The following is a 19,047-nucleotide window of genomic DNA, read 5'->3' as shown; positions in this document are numbered from 1 at the left end:
AATTGTGGATGCCAAAACATCTTAGGTAATTAGCATTAAAAAAACAATTAATGATGAATAGTATCACTACATGTGGAGTTGTTTAGGAGAATAAAATGATGCATTGTAATACTGTTGATTCCCTTAATTTTTCGATTTTTTTTTTAAAAATCTCGATTGTAATATATTTTGAACATAAAATAAATTAATCTACATATACAGTTAATTAGCTTAAGAATAAAATGCAAACCAATATCCCTTGTCTGGAACTGGAAGTCTGGTCTAATCATTGGCTAGACATTTGTCAAGAAATTGCACTTAATGGCAATGCCTCAAAATGTGTATGTCCTAACATTGTTAGTCTAATTTAGATAAAATGATCAAATTAAATAAAAAAAATTAGATGAGAATCAAATTAAATCTAAATAATAAATTTAAAAAAAAAAACTAATTTAATCATGAACTAACTCCACCGATCCGAGCTAGAGTTGTCTAAATAAAACATTAAGAAGTTATTTTTCAAGGCACTCCATATCTTTTTTTTGTCACAAAACGTTCCATATTTTATTTACCAACTATAGCTTTCTTATATTAAAACATTACCATGTGAAGAAAATTGTTAGAAACTGGGATAATTTTAATGAATCTCGCACGTGCGACGGAGTCACCTAGGCAGAAGCACGGGACATATAGTCCGATAATTACGATAAATAATACTAATAATAGTAATAATAATATAATGGACCATAATATACATCACCAAATTAATCATTGATCTCTGTTACTATTACTTTTTCTTCGTCCTCCTCTCTGTGGCACCACAAACTTTTCTCACACGCACGTTCCCACTTGGTAGGAAATTATAGGAAACGTACATTATTATATTATACAATGAGTACAACTTTTCCGTATGTGTTTGTTCCTTCTTCAACAACAATAACGTATGTCTACTATTCCTCTAAAAAATTAATACCCATTTTAATATATATGTTCTGTATGTAATGTAGCTTCAAATGTTCAAGATTTTAAATCATGATGTTTCCTCCCTCACATGCCAACAAGGGATTAAAATAATGCCTTCTGTTTAACAAACTATATAAAGTCAAAAATATTTTGTTTGACAATTAGATTTCGAGATTGCTTGAAAATTTCTTACTTATTACCAAAGCTTCTTTGTACGTAGATATGTTTATTAAAAGTTTAAAACACAAATACCAAAGCTTAAGTTTACGTTTCGTCTGAGTAAAAATATATAGTCATTGTACCAAGCGAGGACTGATTATAGTAATAGTCTAATAGATGGGGAATTCACAATTATGGTAGATCATGTGTGTCTAATATATACCTCTAAAAATTTATAAAAAATAAAAAATTAAATAAAACACTCTTTTTAATACATTTTTTTTATTAATTGAGTTCTTTTGAAATTTGCTAAATTATATAGATTTTTTCCTGTTTAACTAGTTTTACAACTAATTTTATAAATTTTAACTAGAATAAAGAATATATTGTAAATGTTAGGTTGCCATTTTTTTGTTTATTAACACTAATTAGAAATTAAACAACGGTTACTACCAAAACAAAAACCACGTTCTTGATTCTCTTATGTGGTCGCATTTGAACTTTTGCTGCTAATTTTGTCAGTGGTATATATATCCTGCGATAGTCAAATAGTTGGCATTTGTTATCAACTAGAGGAATATATATCCTATAATAACTTATTGAATAGAATTAAGTACAAAATTAATTTCGGAAAAGTATAAGGGCATGTTTGGGTAAGCTTCTTTAGAAGCACTTCTAAAAGAAAAAGATAAGAAGAAAAAAGATAAGATGAACTTTTTCATAAGTAAAAATAAGCTCTCCATGAGTTAATTTTTAGAAGCTCACCAATATAGCTTCTCTAAAAGATGAGATGATAAGCTAATGAAAAATTCATTTTAATTAATGGAGAATCTCATTTCATTTTTTTCTTCTTATTTTCTTCTTCTAGAAGTGCTTCTAGAGAAACTTACATCCAAACAGATCCTAAATATGCAACCTAATTAACTTAAGATAAGGAATGTCTTTAGAAAGACATTTCAGACTGTTTCGGAAAAGTATAAAATATGTTTTTGCCCGAATTTAAAAAAAATCATATTTATGATATAAATGTGGTGTTATTTTATTTTATTTTATATTTATTTGTTTAATAGTTATTTTTGTCAAACGTTTCTAGCTTGATAAATCTATAAAATACCTTTCAAACTACCGGTTACAAATCATTTATCTGCTTCTTTTTTTTTATTTATTTAAGTTTTGGACTTTTAGTTTACTTTCAACAATTTTTTTCCAAATAAATCCTATATCTTAATAATCCAACGAGTCCCATGTATGTATACATTAAATATTTGGATGAGAGTTTTATTCCTCATAATAATTTTACTTAATCTGAATAAGTTGGTCTTCTATCTATAATTTCAATGAAAAAGAACAGTATAAAATATTTCTTAGAATAAGATTATAAAAATTAAAAATTATAATATCCATATCAATGTCTCTGTTGAGAGATTTTGTGTTCTTCTTATTACCTGTTATGACCTATGAAATCTCCTCTCCTAAATTCCAATTTTATTTTTTTTCTAACTACAAACATAAATCTTACTTGAGCTCATTTCCACTCAGTGAGAAATTTGAATCTTTAAAATAGAAGATCCAAACTTTTAACTAACGCGTGTTTGTTAGCGATACTTCTTTGAATTCTGTAGAAATCAAACCTTTTGTTTCACTCTACCTTTCTTTAATGACTTCTGGAACTTTAGAATTACAATAATACAATCCACTATGTTAGTCATTTAGTAACTTTAGAATGCAGTATATACTTTTTGGAATTACTATTAAAAAAAGTTTTATCTATCTATATATATATATATTATCTTAGGAGTAATCAAGGCCAGATTTGATTTGATGATGCGACTGAAATTAATTAATATAATATGTAAATAATGAGTTGCCAGTTCAACCATAATCAAGTAATGAATTAATTAGATTTAGATATTTTTAACCCTAGTAAACCTGAGTGAGTGAACTCAATCAGTATAAATAATTTTATAAGTATTTTAAAATAAATTACTATTTTTTTGATTATTTTTCAACTTTTTAATAAACATGACATGAATGAATAGATTTTTTTTCTATAAAAAAATTAAACTTTTAAACAAAACTTCGAATGAATCTGATTCAATTGAATTATTTTTAATAAAAAAAATATTTGTTTTTTTTTAAATGACTCAACGTATAACTTGCAATTCCTTGTATCATTATGTATTTTAATATTCCCCTCTATCAGAGAATGACCTTATTTAATAAAGACACAGAACTAATGAGTCTTGTGGTCAAATATTTAATTAAAAATTATCTGTTTTTAATCTAACTATAAATCGTCTCAGACAAATGAGAGGATCTAAATCCTACGGTTATCTAAATTTTTGTTTTAGGATGGCACTACCCCCACTACAGCTATACTTCGAGAAACAATTACAACCCATAAGACAAGTTAAGTTTCTATAATATCTATCTCTTAATACTAACTTCTTCTTTTTTTTATCGGTGGAATAAAAAACAAATACTAAAAAATCTACTACCCAAACACACTGATTAAATAATTGAGTTACATCATTTTATCTTTTAATAGTTTTTTTTTACTAAAAATAAGATATTTTTATAATAAAAAATTATGAGATTAATCCTCAAAATGTAAACATAAAGATGATTAAAATAAATTTCATTTTTTTAATAATTTTTTTCACACATACCAATGTAGGAATCGAATTTTTGTTATTATACTTAAAAACTTAATCATCTATCAAGTATATTGGTCATTATTAGTATTATCTTTTAATAATAAGTACTAACTTTACGCATATTGAAGATTAATTCGAGACATTATCATAAACAATAGTATTTATCTACGAATTTATTATGGGCTATTATTGAAAAAAATTGGTGGGAATATTATCATCATATTAGAAGAGGGACCACATAAGAACCCCGGAAAGGACAGACCCACCGTCTCTAGCGCCATGGTTTTATCATCCACTATTCCGTGTGTGTGGAGTTCCCTCCCTAGGCCAAGGACTCACTCCGTACAGAATCCACATTATCATAATATGCAATTTTCCTTTCTTTATCCACCGATGTGGTTATTAAGTGTATGTTAAAATTAATATATATATGCACATGTTTTAATGAAAATCTAATAAATAAAAATAAAAGAAAAGTTCTAATCTTCTATTAAAATTATTTTTGTTTAAAAAAACATTTTTTTATCCGAAAATCAAACATGTACTTGCTCGTTTTCTCAAACTTGTCCTTCTATGTAACCTCATCCACAATGATAATATGATTCATACACACAAAAAAGGTGGCCCACAACCCCTTAACTTAGTACACGTCAAAACACTCTTTCCATGGATCAATAAATGGCTAGGATTGCTAATAGCCAGAGAGAGAGAGAGCCAATAATAATGCACCACAAGGGTTGTCTCAATCCGTACCTTGAACCATTCCAAGTCATTCTAAGAAGTTTCATTTTGAACAATGAATGCATACATAACAAACAAAGAGAAACAACCCCCCCTCCCCAGTTGAGCAAAACGAAACGTCCATGTAATCCTTCCCCCCCACTTGAGCAAACGAAACGTCCATGTAATTGGAGAGAATTATGAAATGGTGGTGGGTTTTTTTAGATTTTTTGCTTGCTCTAAATTTTTAATTTTTTTTTCTCTTGTTTTGTTTTATTTTGGTGAGAAGATACTTGGGTGAACCTGGCTAATAAGACAAAGTGGAACTTGGCAAGGGCGAATGAGATGAAGCCAAGTGGGGGGTAAGAATTTTCTTGTTGGATGAGCATGTCCCTTCTTCAATGCCTATCCATCCCTCAATAAAACCATAGCCCCACGACCCATCCAAGTGGAAGGAAAACAATCCCCTCACCCATTATTTTTCCCTTTTCACTTACTAATATTTATAATGTTTACCAAGATTCGCCAAATAAAAGCAAGAGCAAATAATAGAGTGGATTTTGATCTAGGACATATTTATTACTACTTAAAATAAATAAATAAAAGTAAATTAATTAAACTGGTGAGAATTTACATTTTATTGAGATATACAAAGTAAGAGATGTGTGCACAGTAGCAGCAAAGGTTCAGGGGGGATGAACTTCAACTAAATCAAGGTCCACCCTCCTCATGTGAACCCCATCAACTTGTTAAATAAATGGGTCCCACCTCACATACAAAGCCCATAACTCAAACATAACACTAAGTCATAACATAACCCTATTCTCCACTCATCACAACACAATAGAGAGCAAAGACCCACCACCCCTCTTCTCCTTTTTACCCTCTTCCCATTCCTCACAGTCCCCACTATCACACCATGAATCTTCCTAGTCCCTCCCCCATTCCAGTTGACCCACACCATCCCTCTCTCTCTCTCTCTTAAATATATCACATTATTATTAAACAAAAACTATGCAACTAATTATTAATATCACCTCATCATTAATAAATTGTCCCAACTAAGCATATTTCATTTTCCACTTGGGATAATATTAAAATAACACATTTACTAGGGACAGTTTCCTTCTATATATATTCCTTCCTCAAACAACCCATATTCCCACCCAAACTCATCTCTCTTTGCTACCTCTTAGTCAAACAAAGTAACAAACCATCCTCCCCTCTCTTCTCTTCTTTTGTTCTCTAGATTTCTTCTCTCTTGTTTCTTAGAATCCGTACAATCTAATCAACATAACAAAAATGGATGCAATTAGTTGCATGGATGAGAGCACCACCACTGAGTCACTCTCTATAAGTCTTTCTCCGACGTCATCGTCGGAGAAAGCGAAGCCTTCTTCGATGATTACATCGTCGGAGAAGGTTTCTCTGTCCCCGCCGCCGTCAAACAGACTATGCCGTGTTGGAAGCGGCGCGAGCGCAGTCGTGGATCCTGATGGCGGCGGCAGCGGCGCTGAGGTAGAGTCGCGGAAACTCCCCTCGTCGAAGTACAAGGGCGTGGTGCCCCAGCCCAACGGCCGCTGGGGTGCGCAGATTTACGAGAAGCACCAGCGCGTGTGGCTTGGAACGTTCAACGAGGAAGACGAGGCGGCGCGTGCGTACGACATCGCCGCGCAGCGGTTCCGCGGCAAGGACGCCGTCACGAACTTCAAGCCGCTCGCCGGCGCCGACGACGACGACGGAGAATCGGAGTTTCTCAACTCGCATTCCAAACCCGAGATCGTCGACATGCTGCGAAAGCACACGTACAATGACGAGCTGGAGCAGAGCAAGCGCAGCCGCGGCGTCGTCCGGCGGCGAGGCTCCGCCGCCGCCGGCACCGCAAACTCAATTTCCGGCGCGTGCTTTACTAAGGCACGTGAGCAGCTATTCGAGAAGGCTGTTACGCCGAGCGACGTTGGGAAATTGAACCGTTTGGTGATACCGAAGCAGCACGCGGAGAAGCACTTTCCGTTACAGAGCTCTAACGGCGTTAGCGCGACGACGATAGCGGCGGTGACGGCGACGCCGACGGCGGCGAAGGGCGTTTTGTTGAACTTCGAAGACGTTGGAGGGAAAGTGTGGCGGTTTCGTTACTCGTATTGGAACAGTAGCCAGAGTTACGTCTTAACCAAAGGTTGGAGCCGGTTCGTTAAGGAGAAGAATCTGAAAGCTGGTGACACGGTTTGTTTTCACCGGTCCACTGGACCGGACAAGCAGCTTTACATCGATTGGAAGACGAGGAATGTTGTTAACAACGAGGTCGCGTTGTTCGGACCGGTCGGACCGGTTGTCGAACCGATCCAGATGGTTCGGCTCTTTGGGGTTAACATTTTGAAACTACCCGGTTCAGATACTATTGTTGGCAATAACAATAATGCAAGTGGGTGCTGCAATGGCAAGAGAAGAGAAATGGAACTGTTCTCGTTAGAGTGTAGCAAGAAACCTAAGATTATTGGTGCTTTGTAACGTTACGTTAGGTTTTTTTTTTCTTTTTTTTTTTCGGGAGTTTTTGTGACTGATGAAAGAAAGAAGGTACAAGAACGGCGGTGTAGTGGCATGGCAAGTTGCTGCAAAGTGCAAAAGGTGAATTGTATATTACTTAATATTATTAGATGTTGAAATTAGGTGTAATGTAACAAAAACTGTACAAGAAGAAGAAAAAAGGTTTTAAGAAGGGGAGAAGAAAAATAAAAATAAAAGATATCATATGAAAACTGTTTAATGGTATATGTTGATAATATTGTTGAATGTATGTTCATGGCATCTGATGTTGTTTTTTTTTCTTTTTTTAGTTGTGTGGGGGTTGAGGGAAGTAAACATGGGTTTCCAAAAATATCTTTGTTGATTGTTGAACGCGCACACAACAAACAATTTTTTTGGTTGGTGAATTAAAAGTAGTATGATGGTTGAGGAAACTAATTAATTTTCGTGGTGTATTTTGGGTAATCATAATGAGGCATTTTGTCAGGTTGTGAGAATTGCTATTATAATTAGACAAATGTTACCAAGTGTTTTAAATATGTTATTTGTATTTTTTATAATTTTTATAATCAATATTTTTTATTTGACTTAAAATATGTTTTTTATATCTAAAAAATAAGTTATATTTTATTATCTAAATTTTATTTTTTTTCATTTAAATATCTGATTTTTTTATGTTTAATTTTAGCATTTATCATTAATTTAATTTGTGAAGTAATAATACGTCAGATGAAATATTACATTATTAATGTCTAATTACTAATAAATTGGTAAATTGGTAAATTTAATATCTGATTTTTTATTATTTAAAATATTTAAAAAATCTAAATATCTCTTTTCCGGTTCTCCTTTCTCTCCTTCTCTTTCTCTCTCACCCTCTTCCAAAATACTCCTTCCTGCTCCTTCTCCACACACCTTGTCTAGGAGCTTCAACGACCTTGACCTTGGGTGGTAAAATAAAAATAATTTATTTTTCAAGGTATCAAAAATATATTTATTTAAACCTTTTTAATTTCTTAATTAATATCATAAGGACGTTAGTTTTTTTTCATACGTAGGAATTGAATAATAACAGGAGATTTATAATATTTATATATTTTGTTTAACCAATTGAATTAGACATTATGATATTTAATAAATTGAATTAGATTCCTGCTTAAAAAACATTATGATTGTATGAAAAATAAATAAAATAAAAAAGGAAAGAGGGGTTGGATTTGGTGCAAGAGGAGGAGAAGAGGGACCCAGACCTAAGAAAGTGTGAAGAAGTTGATAATGAGACATTTGTCCAATAAAGAAAGAGGCTGGTTGGCAAGTGGGCATGGTGTGATTGTGTTGTGTACACTGTACATGCCCACATCGCTTCTAATCATAAAAATCAACCCTTCTTCTCAGTACGTCGCTTTTGGAACGGTCAACTTTACATGAAGCTTTGTTTGTGGCATCATTCGGCACTATTGCAGAATCTGGAACCCAGATTTTGCTCGAGACGTGTTATATGTATTGCGAATACCAATATCATTTTGAAAACCACGATTCTACGCATATGCTCTATACATTACTCTCACCTCATAATTAACCATTTAACACTAATTGTTTCAAATTGTGAATTATTATCGACAAACGTATAAATTAACTGATATAAAATTATTTTAACTTAAATAATAATTTTGAATTTGAAACTTAAATATGAATATTCTATATGAAATATTTGAAGAAATTTTTTTATTATTCATAATAATATTATCATGATCAGATTATCTTCAAACAGAAGATACAGATGATTTATACAAATTATTTTTATAAATTATTGAATGTAAAACATTGTGTTTATCCTGTCTAATATTTAAACATTACACATGAAAGTTTAAATTTGAATTACTTTTTAATTTGTTACTGTGTACTATACTTTTTAATTTGAATTATCTTCTCGTCAAATTTCGGAAAGAATAATGTTGACAGATATCAGATAACTTATCCATATCCCTTTAATACACAACATATTCTTGTGTTTTTATTCTTCGTTATATTCTCTACACTAGTTCAGGCAATGTGCTTTTGGAATCAATGAACTTTTAGTACAGTATTTTCTTTTTCTTTTGGGTGTTGGCACATTGCTTACAAGATTTGGAGTAAATGTAAGAGTGCGCTTAAATCTAAATGTTATGGGGGTGTAAAGTTTAGTCATAGCTAATGTTTAAACATGAAGATCTAATAGAATATATTTATTTTTATTAAAAAAAATTCCCTCCTTTTCTAAATCTAATGTTTTTTTTTTCTACTTTTAAACTCACGACTTTAGTTTCAGAAGTTATAGAACAACTCATTGAATTCTACGTGCATAACAACAATAATAATAATGGATTTTTTATTCTGAAAAAAAAAACTAAAGTCAACACTACTCTAAATATGCACAATTGTGTCGTTGTAGAGATTACTTATATATGTTAATAATAGTTCATTGTGCATTGCTTCTTTAAACAGAAAAAATTCAAAGCATCTCAATGGTCAAATCACTATCTACATGTTGATACACCGAATCGGAAGGGACCAAATTAATTTTCGATAATATTCTTTTGGCAAACTACTATATGCCTATATTGATTCATTAATATATGCATAGAGTGCTATGGCTACACAAATGTCGGATTATGTCTTAAATATTATAGGCTTCAAAGCATACCTAGCCAGTTGAGATTCAGTTAATTATTTTTTCTTTTTCTAGAAATATCCTCACACTTATTATAAAAAAAAGAAAAGAAGAAGAAATATCCTCACACAGATGAATGTGAGAATATTTAATCATTTATTAGCATGATATTTGGGCTTCTCTCTTTTTTTTTTATTCTTTTATAAATGACTAATCCTTTTCCATTTACCAGAAAATTAACTTGAACATAAAAATTTAGGGGAGTTGAATTCAGAGACTCGTCAAAATTAAGACATACCTCTAGAGCCACCAATAAAGTTCTTACATTAAAGTTCTTACATTGATAGTAAAATTCAAATTCACAGTTCTAGTGAAATATTAATTCGATTCTTAGAGGGATCAAACCTTTGTTAAATTAAAAGAAAACTTCAACATAATAATAGTTAAATTAAATGTCTAGCAAAATCGGGAATAAGTAAATAACAGGATACAAGATATATTGTTTTAAATGCCTTAAAGTACGTTAGTCCTTCAGTCTTACAAGTTCTGTATGAAATTAAGAACAATATATATATTATTTGAATATGTGCATGTAATAGACGCCATTACAACTAGATTACCATCATTACTGGGTGGGATAATTTACACTAAACATTTCGTACTATTTTGATTATTTTATAAGAATTTTATTTATCTCACGCTACAAATTAAATGTTGTTATTGCAGTTGACATTATGAGTTAGGGCCGAACTATCTAGCTAGTGAACAACGTTACAATTAATGTTTTTGTCTAAAAATGCCGTTGACCATGCGTTAGTCAAACCCAAGATTATGAATAAGCACCTACGTCATTAGTTAAAGTTGACAACGTTCCAACATTTATATTTTATTTGTCAAACGAAAAATCTTCTCACAGATAGTAGTATATAACAATACGATATTTTTATAGGTTGAAATTTATATTTTAAATTGTAATGAATGATCAATTCAATTTGCCAGCACCTTCCTTACCGTTTCCACGCAAGCAGTTCACGGGATGTCATAATCCTAACAAATGTCATCTTGTTTTTATTAGGATTTTTAATGACTTAATTCTGCAGTTCATGTCCTGCCACATGTTACATTTCATCATGCTATGAAAATTGATCATTTGATATATTTTCTTTGAATTGGGTAGCACAACACAGAATTAATTAATTAATTAATTAGACAACTCTTAACAACTTTCAATAACAACACATATAATAAAGAAAACCAGCTGAAAATAATACACGCTGCATGTTAAAAAAGAATAGTTTTCCAGCAATAATTACTGCACTAATATTTTTAAAAAACTTAAATAAACTGAATCAATTGTAGGACCGGAGTGTGTTATACACAATAATTAAACTGTACGTACGGACAAGAGAGTGTCTAGATGCAAGGCAACATTTATATGATAGAAAGTCTCACGCATGGGTTATCTATACTAATAGTAAAGGTGATCCATCTTTAGTGTATCCAGTTTTTAAACTGTTTTACCCTAACTGATTTTAAAAAAGAAAAAAAAATGTTTTTAGTTTCTGTATTTTATAAAATTCTTGATTCCATTTCTTATATTTTATCATAAAAAAATTGATCTGAACTTTTAAAAATCAATATTTTTAATCTCTTGGACTAAACGCCACGTAAAAAATAATATTGACAATGTCTGTCCGGAGAGATTAAAAACTACATTTTAATCACAAATTTTGAAAACTACATCTAATCACAATTGTTGTTATAAAAGATAACTCTCAATCATGACAATGCGGAGGGTATATCTGTTTTCAACTAAGTATTATGGGGCTAGTCCAAACTCCAAAGTAAATCAAATTTCTGAACAAAAGCTTTATGAAATTATGAGGAAAGTCATACATGCATGGTGAAAATTTTCAATTCACAAAGTATCTATATTCTATTAATTCCTTAAAAGTCAGATCTGATTGGCACGTAACACTAGTTGAATTTGTAAGTCCTCTGTGTAAGTCAGAGTCTTATTGGGATTAATAATAAAAAAATTAAATAAGATTTTGAAATTAATGATTCTTATATATAATAAATAATCAGTGGGTATATATTTTTTTAGTCAAAATTTTCTTGAGTGCGCTTTATTTTTTATAGAGGAGAAAATTAAGATTTCGCTTCTTTTGATCATTTTTTATTCTTTATATCTTTTGTGATAGTGGTTAGGGTTGAAAAAATATTCTAATGTAAGAAATGACACCTTATTTCATTTCATGTTAGTGAGTAGTATTACTCACATCAAATAACAATTATCTTAAGAAATTGCTCAACTTAAGCCCATTAACTATTTAATCCATAATTATTATTTATTTATCTATTAGGCCTTAATAAGTTTCATGTCTCACAAAATGAGACATTAAATCTTACATTCATCCACTTGACTCATGTGATATTATCTAACACCATGGACAAATAAATAAATAAACTAAACTAATATAATGTGCATTTAAAGGACTAAATTGTTTCATACGTTGGACACATCATAATTTTATAATATCTTTATTTAAGACAATACATGTTTTTACATTACTAATACAAATATACATGCAAACATTCAGAACAGGTAATCAGAAACATATCATAATTGAACTTAAAGTATCACTAACATAATATTGAATAACGTTACATTCAAGAATCTTTATTTAACAATAATGCTCATCTTTTCGGCATGCTTAATAAATGTCTTGGTTCGTAATTCCTTTGCCAAAAGATCAACTATCATAAGGTTTGTGCTAATACATTCTATTGACAATTTTTTTTTTTGAACTTCTTTCACGACAAAGTTCTTCAATTAATTTCACATTCTTAGCACCTTTAAAGTATTTGTCGTTCTTAGAAAAACATTGTTATAGAGTAAGTGTCTCAAAACATTCTTTGCAACCATGAAATAATTTTTTACAGTCAATCGGCTTGAATTGTAGCCTCAAAATATACTACTAATTCAACTTCCATAATGATCAAAAGTTCTATATATGTAAACATGTGATCCTTTGTTCCTCATAAGTTTCTCAAAACATTCCATTCTTTGCAGCTTTCCAGAGTTTCATTAATATCCTTCTAACATTCTAGCTGCAAAGTTTCGTTTGATTGAGTACAGACCTATGCGTACATAATACTTTCAACAACTGATGCATACAAAATTGTTTTTATTTGTTTTCGTTCCAACTCATTCTAGGACATTATGCGAGACTAGCGTGTCTCTTTTCTAAATTGGAACAAGTGATCTTGAGCACTTTTGCATCTTAAATCTCTCTAGCACTTATTGATATATATGTTTTATGAGACAAGCCCAATAGTCCATGTGTACCATTTCAGAATATTTCTATTCGTATCACATATATAGCTTGCCTCATTCATATCCTTTATTTCAAACTAACTTGAGAGAAACTTCTTAATTTCATAAAGAAGACCAAGATCATTAGTAGCAAGCAAGATATCATCAACATATAAAACTAGAAATATAATCTTGTAGAAGCAAATGACTTTGATGTTTTGATGATGATCATGGTGATTTGATGCAAATGATGCAAATGCGTTGTTCAAGTTTAAATTCAAGACAATGATTCAAGAATACAAGACACAACATCAAGATGATCACTAGTATTTTAGGAAGGGAATTCCTAATTGATAAAGCAAAAGGTTTGGCCAAGTAATTTATGTTAAAAAGTGTTTTTCAAGAGATTTACTCTCTGGTAATCGATTACCAGAGGATGTAATCGATTACCAGTGGCAAAAAATGTTTACAATAGCTATTAAAATATTTGAATTCAAATTTTAGACTGTGTAATCGATTACACAATATTGGTGATCGATTACCAGCAGTTAATAAACGTTTTAATTCAAATTTTAAAACCTGTAATCGATTACACAAATCCTATAATTGATTACTAGAGGAGATTTTCAAAAAAAATATTTCTAAGAGTCACATCTTCTCAAATGGTTTTTACATGACCACCAAAGGTCTATATATATGTGACTTGAAACACGAATTTGCTCAGAGTTTTTCAGAACAAGTGTTATTCTCTCAAAGAGCAAAAACATTTTATCCTCTTAAGAATTCCTTGGCCAATACACTTGCAATTCAATAAGGAATCATTTGAGTGCTCAGATTGTAAAATCTATCTCTTTCAAGAGAGATTCATTCTTCTCTTCTTTCTAAATTCTCTAAGGGATTAAGAGACCGGGGTCTCTTGTTGTAAAATAATTCTGAACACAAAGGAAGGATTGTCCTTGTGTGTTCAGAACTTGTAAAAGGATTTTACAAGATAGTGGAACTCTCAAGCGGGTTGCTTGGGGACTGGACGTAGGCACAAGGGTGTGGCCCAACTAGTATAAATCCGAGTTTGCACTTTCTCTTCTCTTAAACTCTTTTGTTTATTATTGCTTTATATTTATATTCAGATTGTTCTATTTGAATCATTATTTAAGAGTTGATTTTTAAGGGAATTTGTAACTTGTATAGAAAGTGAAATAGAATTTTAATTGGGGAAATAGTTTGCAATATCTTAATTCAACCCCCCCCCCCCCCCATTCTTAAGATATCTGAGGCCACTTGTCTAACAAATCTTACTCCCATTGACCTTCAGATATATACATTGATCAACAATGTTTTCCTTAAATCCAAAGGAAACAATGGTACTATTAAACTTCAAATACAATTGGTGGGAAGCTTGCTTAAGTTCGTATATTGATTTCTTTAATTTGACCATGTGTTCCTTTCGTTTAACTGAAAATGTCATTGGTTAGTCCATGTAAACATGATAATCCTGAAGGAATCCTTTCGTGAGACTCGTGAAAATATGTCTTTATAATCAACACCATCTCTCTAAGTAAAACCCTTAGTAACAAGTCTGGTCTTATAACGTTCAAGGGTGTCATGAAAATCACGTTTAGTCTTAAAGACCTACTTACAACCAACTTTCTTGCAACCTTTTGACAATTCTACAAGATCCCAAACACCATTATGTTCCATGGATTTTAACTTTCTTTCATGGCTTCCAACCACTTATCAGAATTATAACAACTTATATAATTTGTGAAAACCAAACTAGATCATTATTATTAATGTTTAAGTTAGTTTCTAACTCATGTAAATATACCACATAGTTATTCAAATAGTTGACATTCTTTCTCTTTGAGACCTCATTAATGCTATGCCTAGATATAAATGTCTATGACATAAAAATATTATTTAATAGTAAAATAAATTTTTTTATTTTCTTCATCACAAAATAACATTTTAAGATCATATATATTCCTCAATTTCTAAATTCTATGAATAACAAAATTTGATTTGCAACATGTAGTTATAGAAAACGAATCTTTATGAGAAAACCTAAGTGGCTTGTTTCTTAACCACTTTTTTTTATCATTTACAAAGGCTTGAACTCAAGATTTTGTTTAAGAATAATAAAAAAAATTCATTTCTATATAATTAAATTGTTAAATGAATGGTTATTTCCTTTTTCATTAGATATTTCTATGATAAAAAATAGCTAAGAAAGTTGATGAAACATATTTTTAAAAGAAGTATTATAAGGACTAACATTCATACGAAATGAACCATAACAATCATAAAAAAATATATATAATGGAGTTAAACAGTCTTATAATAAAAGTATTCGTATATTTAAGTATCAAGTAAAGTAAATAACTAATTCATAACAAACATTAAACACCAAAAAAATACATGAGTTAATAAGTATACAAAATATCCAAGAACTTCAATAATTCACCAGAAATTAGATAGTTTAAGCATGACCTCCATAAAGAAACATCTTCACCTGGTTATACAAAAAAAATTAATTAAAAACAAAATATATAAATTTATGTACACTTATAATAAGATAAATAATAGAGTTATTAGATTTAACCTTATTGTCATCAACATCTTAGTAGTACTGCAAGGTTGGATACAAAAGTTGATCCTCATAGGTAGGATAATCAATTTCAACACCTAATTGATAAAAAATACAAATATCCCAATCTCCCCCCTAAGACTTAACAAAAGATTAATTATACCACTCAATTGATAGAATCTAACAATACGACAGAAACCATAAGTTAAGAAGCATCCCTTATTGATCAATTCAATTTCAATCTAATGAAAAATTGATTCAACGTCTTCAAATTCAGTTGTTTTAAATTTGACCAAATCATTAACTTCATCCATATCAGAATATGGAATTTCAACAATCTCCTAAGTTAATCATAATATAAGAAAAATAAGGAATAATTTTATCACATATAACTTATTATTAATATTAAAAAATGTGCAAATTTGATATATTGTTACCTTTATCAGATCTGTGTTAACTTGAAAGGTATGTGGTCCGAGAGAAAGGGCCTTAACAATGTGACAGTAAATATGATCCACGATAAAATAAAGGAAATTAAAAATCAGAAGAAAAAAAAATATAAGTCAATGATCTAATAAAAAATTTCAATACATTTAGTAACATGTAACTCTTATTCTTTATACTGTAAAAAATTCTTCTATAGATTCAGATAAGTTTATAAATTAATTAAAAGGAATTATCATATTGAAAAAAAAAAAGAAATTTGCATCATTGAGTGTAATATAGTTTTACTAAAAAAGATAATATTGCATCACTTTGTTATTTCGATATATTCTATTACTCACCAACATGCCCTATTTTGGAAATGATATCTACCTATAAAGTTAATAATATATTCAAAACATAGTATCACAATGTAATAAAAATTAGGATGACAAATTTTTATTCACTTCTAATCAAATACAAAAGAAGATCATATGCACATAAAATTAAAAAAAAATGTAAAATCAACCACAAAAAGAACATCAAATTGATTTTCATTATAAATAATTTAAAAAGAATAAAAATATTACCTTCAATAAATAAATAAAAACTTCATCCCCAACCTCATTTGTAATAATTGGATAACCAGTAGGATTAGGTTGTTGAAAATGGTTTTTGGAAATCTTCTACAAAACAAATTTAAAAATAAACAACAAATATTAGATACGTTAGTATAAATAAGGAAAAAAAAAAAAGAATACAATACATGGTGTAACAACCTGCCTCCATTACATGATAACTTACCTTACTAACAAAGCGAAAAACTTATTTTAATTATTTCAAAATTCTTCAATTAATTTATTCATGAAATGACTGAGTAAAATTTTTGCAATTACAAAACCAACAACTTATAACAAAAACCACGCATCTATTGAACTTAACCAAATCAAATGTTGGTGGCTCATGATACATCAATCATAAAAGAAGAGATACTTTTATTTACATAAAACCCTTAGAAGCTATACTTAAGACGGACAAAGTTGATGATCTCTATACAAAAACTAGATCAAGGAAAAGAATAAAAGAACACCACTTCATGTACCATACTTGCCCCATCCACCACACCTCCTAAAGGGAGATCCACCTTAGAAGTCATTTATTCCCCACATACGTCAAATATAAGATCATCACATGCACGAACTACACGTGCAACATGCAAGGGTAAGCTCACTAGAACAAACATACATATATAGACCAACTAGAGAAATTTATACACAAAGTTTTGTCCTTACAATAATCAATAAACACCCAGAATAACTTTTTCTTGACCATCTTAAGTGAAATATACAACATATAGACATCACTTAACATGATCATAATGCAAGTCCTTAAGTGTAAACAACAACATATATCAATTACTCATCATTATTCATCACCAAGAATCATAAACACCATGCATCACATAAACCATAGTTGACATCAACTCTCAAAATTCTCATCATACACAATCATCATAACTGACACGCATTGACAACCAACCAAACCAAGGTCATCACTGCTAACATTCACTAACAACCAACTAGGTAACCCTAAACTAAGACATCAATGCTAACTTTACTCCATGGAGTTTCAACATAATATGAGAGGTCTTCCATAAGTCTCATTTGGGGAGTCTTTTGGGATGATCCTATGGAGCAACTGTGATTTTATCGAATATAGACAAGTATGTGTATTGGTTTACCTCTATAGGTTTACAAGACCATATATCTATAAGGATTCACCCACTCGTCTATTCTATAGGCTCATTCTTGTTAGTCACCGCGAAAACCTCCAATACTTGGTTGAGAGCCCACCAAACACCCTCAACTTACGTGACTACTCACATATTTGTCCACCAACTGTGCACCTACCGTATACCAACAACAATTGTACATTATGTGCACCCACCGTGTACTAGCTGCAACAACAATATATTTCTGCACACCCACCGTGTACTAGCAGAAACAACAATACATTTCTATGCACACACCGTGTACCAATGACGACAACAACAACAACGACCATAACACATCAACAATAAGAACTTAACTCTTTTCTCACACATGGATAGTTCCAATACAACATCACATTCACACATACATTCTCATCTCATCTATAATATATTCCTCTAAACAAGAACATAGTCGTCTAAACAATAATATGGCATAATGGTTTTCAACAATACGATAGTCATAGACTAATCAATTTATTATAGTAAGACACCATCTTAACATATAACAATTATTCATTTAATGCTTGTGATTGACATATCATTCCCTATGTTTTGGGTTATTGTTTCCTTCAATTTCTATCATGTGTCTATGACCATTGTTCACTAATTTGATCATTTTTAGAGTTATACACAACATTGTTAAGTGAAACCAAAACCATTAGTTAACTAATATCCAAGGCTACAACTCATGAAGATCAATTTTCCTAATTCGGTCATCTGAGTCACCTACAAGGTCACTCAAATCACTCAACTAGTTTTGCTCGTTTAGTGAGTAAAACTCTCTTCTTTTTCTCTTAGATTTTTCTCTAGGTAATGGGCTCCGCGGGCTTAATGGGAGCTACCTGCTTAGCGGGACTGCACATAGAGGGGCTTGCTCGTTTAACCAAAAATCACTTGCTTATCCCAAAACTAAATAAAATACAATAACCCTCAAATTTCTTGAGGTAGTGGGTTTTGCGGGCTTAGCGGGATTGCAAAATTCTGCAATTCGTGATTTTTCCTAAAAATAGAGCATCGCAATCCTAAATCCACCCCAACACCAAAAATGACAAAAATAACTCAAGCATTCATCATTTAATCATCAAACATCACGAAATCAACGTCACAAACTTAATTCAAACAACAACTTCACAAATAAAAGCTTCCCTTACCTAGAGTGATCTCTTAGGGTTCCAAGTTCTTGAATAAAGAGGAAGCAAAGATGAGCTTCATGAATTCCGAGTGAAGCTCTTCAACTTGTGATCTAAGACCAGTTAATAGACCCTAATCCAACATCAAAGCATCTTCAAAAACAAGATC

At 30.9% G+C, this 19,047-nt stretch overlaps 1 protein-coding gene across 1 annotated transcript; it reads left to right on the top strand.

Moving 5' to 3' along the window:
- The first annotated feature begins 5,323 nt into the window (after positions 1 to 5,323).
- LOC100801107 (AP2/ERF and B3 domain-containing transcription repressor TEM1) lies at positions 5,324 to 7,272 on the top strand. The gene has a single exon (XM_003518634.5). The coding sequence runs from the start codon at positions 5,781 to 5,783 to the stop codon at positions 6,984 to 6,986; it is 1,206 nt and encodes a 401-aa protein (XP_003518682.1). The 5' UTR covers positions 5,324 to 5,780; the 3' UTR covers positions 6,987 to 7,272.
- Positions 7,273 to 19,047: the final 11,775 nt, after the last annotated feature.

Source organism: Glycine max, chromosome 2 (assembly GCF_000004515.6).
Source record: "Glycine max cultivar Williams 82 chromosome 2, Glycine_max_v4.0, whole genome shotgun sequence".
Classification (NCBI taxonomy): Eukaryota; Viridiplantae; Streptophyta; class Magnoliopsida; order Fabales; family Fabaceae; genus Glycine; species Glycine max.
The sequence above is the reverse complement of the archived record's forward strand: the minus strand, read 5'-3'. Positions and strand labels throughout refer to the sequence as shown.

What these genes read in the sequence shown, in the direction of transcription:
- LOC100801107 (XM_003518634.5), top strand. Translation starts at nt 5,781, where the DNA reads ATGGATGCAATTAGTTGCATGGATGAGAGCACCACCACTGAGTCACTC.